The sequence below is a fragment of the Pundamilia nyererei genome, unplaced genomic scaffold, assembly GCF_000239375.1.
Source record: "Pundamilia nyererei isolate P.nyererei 1_Seehausen unplaced genomic scaffold, PunNye1.0 scaffold00139, whole genome shotgun sequence".
NCBI classification, from domain to species: domain Eukaryota; kingdom Metazoa; phylum Chordata; class Actinopteri; order Cichliformes; family Cichlidae; genus Pundamilia; species Pundamilia nyererei.
Window position 1 is genome coordinate 394935 of NW_005187540.1, and position 3657 is coordinate 398591.

The following is a 3657-nucleotide window of genomic DNA, read 5'->3' on the forward strand; positions in this document are numbered from 1 at the left end:
AGAAAGGAAGCTGACACTCGCAAGACTTTATCAAAGGTGTGAGCATCACAGCGAGGCCTTTGTGTCAAAGTAGCTGAAGATAAAACAGAAAAACATGAAGGTGGTTTTTCTGTTCTGGGATTTTATAAAAATATTCTGCAGTACTTCTGCTTGTGGGGATAGGTTAATTGGATAATCCAAATTGCCATTAGGTGTAAATGTGCGAGTGAATGTGAGTGCGAATGGTTGTCTATGTCTATGTGTTCGCCCTGCGACAGACTGGCGACCTGTCCAGGGTGTACTCCGCCTCACGCCCTATGACAGCTGGGATAGGCTCCAGCGCGACCCGCAACCCTGAAAAGGATAAGCGGAAGCGAATGGATGGATGGATATTCTGCAGTACATCAAAAACGAAAGAAAACCATTAAAACCCTTTGACTGCCTCACCAAGATAAATACAATGAAAAAAATTATTTGTTCATATTTTCTATTCCTTTAGGTCAATAATGATCACAATCAAAAAAAATGTTTTATACACACCTTATAGTTTTTTAAATATTACCCTCTACCAAACGGTTGAGATGTCTCTCTATAGTACAACTACATAAAGTTCTACAGACAGTAGAAAAAAGTAAAGGTTATACTCATTTTGCAAAACAATAACTACCCAATTTTGTGTTTGACCCACTTTATTGTGGTAGTAAAACATCAAACATTGTTGGATTCCATTTCAACAGTGGGCGTCATAATAACAAACCACAAAATGTATAAAACACAAAAATATTGTAAATTTGATCAAAACTTGATCTGCAATTACCGAAAATTCATAAACATACAAATTCACTTTTGACCTGTTGTTAACATAAACTTTTCACTGTAGTGTTGGAACAGCACTAACATTTTTTTATTTTATTTTCCAGAAAATTCTGGTGGTATATTATATACCATTGCCATTTTGCACTGAAAATTTTGAGAACACACTGAAACAGTTCTGGCTCTTTTCTTTTGCCATTCATGCAACTTCACCAATACCCCTTGATGATTAGATCTTCTGGTGGTACACTGCAAAGCATTCCTGACTGGCATTCAAGCACAAGAAAACATTGCATTTTTGGCATTTCCATCTTGAGACGCCCTTTGGACAGTAATTGCATCAGCCTCGCTTGTCACAGTGAAGTGGCCAATGCCCAAAACAGTCATATCGCACATCTGGCTGTGGTTGTGAGGGTCTTGGGGTGTATCGTTTCTTTGGTGGTGATGGAGAGCTGGATGATGGTTGGCCAACTTTGGATGCTGGCTTGTTGACTTGTTTCAAGCTATGCGCAACTGCCAGGCGGAATCTTTTGAGTGTGATTGGTTTCTGGTTTAGTTGTCCACATTCCCTCTTGTAGACCAGCCAGGAATTTGCAATGGACAGATCAAGCATGTAACCAAAGAGTGGCAGGTACCATCTTGTAGACTTGGCTGGGGTCTTGTACAGGTGTACCAGCATGTCAGAGAGATCTATCCCTCCCATATGCTCATTGTATGCAGGGATGAGTGATGGGCATGGGATCATAACTTTCACCTTGGACTCTTTGCTCCAGCGTTTGACAGTTGAAAGTGGCATGATCCCAGAAGCATTACTTAGCAGGTTCACACATTTGTTGTCAAACCATTTAACTGCGATCACACCTTCAGCAGACCTGTAGTCAAAAGCTCCACACCCTCTCTTCATCAGCTCTTTGTCTGTCATCACTGGTAAAATAGTTGTCACAGAACACAACAGAAAGCCTTGGCTGTGTTATGGTTTGGCAAAGTGTTGTCACCACTTTGGCTCCCAAAGGTAACATCTGCTCCTCTTCACTGAGGGTAACGTTGAAGAATGTGGAAGGTCCCTGACCAGGTCATGAATGATGCCAGATGAACTTGCTCGGCAAAACACCTTAAAGCCCCATTCGTCTGGCTTGTTGGCAATATATTGACGGAGATTGCCAGCCCTTGTGCCTTTATATGCTACCATGACCTCATCTACGCTGTGCTTATTTGTTGATGGTATCTGGAGGCATTGCTCACGAAGCATATCAAAGAGAGGTCTGATTTTTTTTAAATCGGTCTTGACTCTCATTGCACTGCTGATTATCACTGAAATGAATGAACCGGCGCAAAAGCTGGAATCTCTTCTTTGGCATGATATCTGCTATCACACTGAAACGTGACTCATGGTGCCAGTAATCCTCTAGCGATGGAAAGTTGAAAACACCCATGAATAGGAGGATTGCCAGAAAATCTTCAATTTCCTTAGGGCTAGTCTTGATTGTGTCCCCCAACTCTTGAGCAGAATACAGATTGGTATGATAGGCAATATGATCAATCATTTCATCAGTGAAGAGCATTTTGAAGTACTGGAATGGGGACTGTAGGGCGTCAGGTGTTTCGAAACTTGCATCCGGAACTTGAAATTCTTCAATGTCCTCATGCTTCCAGATTCTTCTTGTGTCTTTTTTTGGGACTAAAGAGGAAGATGGGTCTAATGTATCCTCTGCTTCATCCAAGGGAACTGTTTTTAGGATAGGTTTCCCTTTTTTGCTCATTTTACGCAAAAGTTTATTAGATCTACTTGTTGAAGGAGCATCTTCATCCAGGGAAACATCAAAGCAGCTTTCATCACTATCATCTGCAAAATTGGGTTGAAAATCTGGATCCTCTATTGGGTCATCATCACTCAGTTCACCATCGGAGTCCTGAGAATTTTCAGGTACAAGGGCCAGGTAGGTGCGTTGTCTTGCTCCATAAAAAGATTTGCAATCCATCTAATAAACATTAAAAAAAATAAAATTGTAGAAATATAGTTGGTTTGATTTCCATGTGTCATTTAAAACTGTACTCTAAAAAATAATCACAGAAAGTGAGTAAATCTTTAAACATTAGAACAGTTTGTAACATACAGTATTTGTCATGGAAAATTTTAAACATGTCATATTTACATGTATAGATCATTAAATTATTTATATTCAATAGTAAATAGTCAATTTCATATGTTAAAACAGCAGTTCTAAACATTAGCTAAGTTTTACTACTCTTACCATCAATTGACAAATCAACCGTTTGGTTGAGCATGTTTTTAAAAAAATATTAAGGATTTATTACAGCTATTTTCTGGTATCAAATGACATAATCATGTTCAGTAAAGACTCTGACATTTTTATACTGCAGAAAAATCTACTTACCTTTAAAATTTTTAGCCAAAACAGTCCATGTGTCCAGAGTGATTTTTTGCTTTCTGATTTCTTGGTTGGAGGGTGGCAGATGAGGCCTGCCATATCCTGACACAGTGCCATCTAGTGTTTTATTTTAGGATAACATAACTCAACCAAGTGGTAGAGATGGCTCAATAAGGTTGAGTTAAGCTAAGTACTCCAGTTCATTATATATAGTCTCTCAAAATATGCTAAACCAAATGTTTGAGCAGGCAGTCAAAGTTAATCAACACATGAACATTGCCTCTGAAGTTACAGCGGTTTTATTACAGACACAGCGTTTCGCATAATTTAAAAAAGTTTAAATTTGTGCAGAAGCCTGTTGAACGGCAGAAATTAGGTTTTCTTTTTGGAAGTAAGTAAAAGGAAAAAACAGCGGTAGACTTGTGCGTAACAAACAAACAAGATTTTAGACGGAGAGAGAGACAGAGAGAGAGAC

At 39.0% G+C, this 3657-nt stretch overlaps 1 protein-coding gene across 1 annotated transcript; it reads right to left on the reverse strand.

The window, feature by feature from the left end:
- Positions 1-388: 388 nt before the first annotated feature.
- LOC102209866 (piggyBac transposable element-derived protein 2-like) lies at positions 389-2030 on the reverse strand. Its single transcript, XM_005744100.2, has one exon. It carries the CDS (start codon positions 1712-1714, stop codon positions 1133-1135), a length of 582 nt encoding a protein of 193 aa, XP_005744157.1. The 5' UTR covers positions 1715-2030; the 3' UTR covers positions 389-1132.
- Between the last annotated feature and the right edge of the window lie 1627 nt (positions 2031-3657).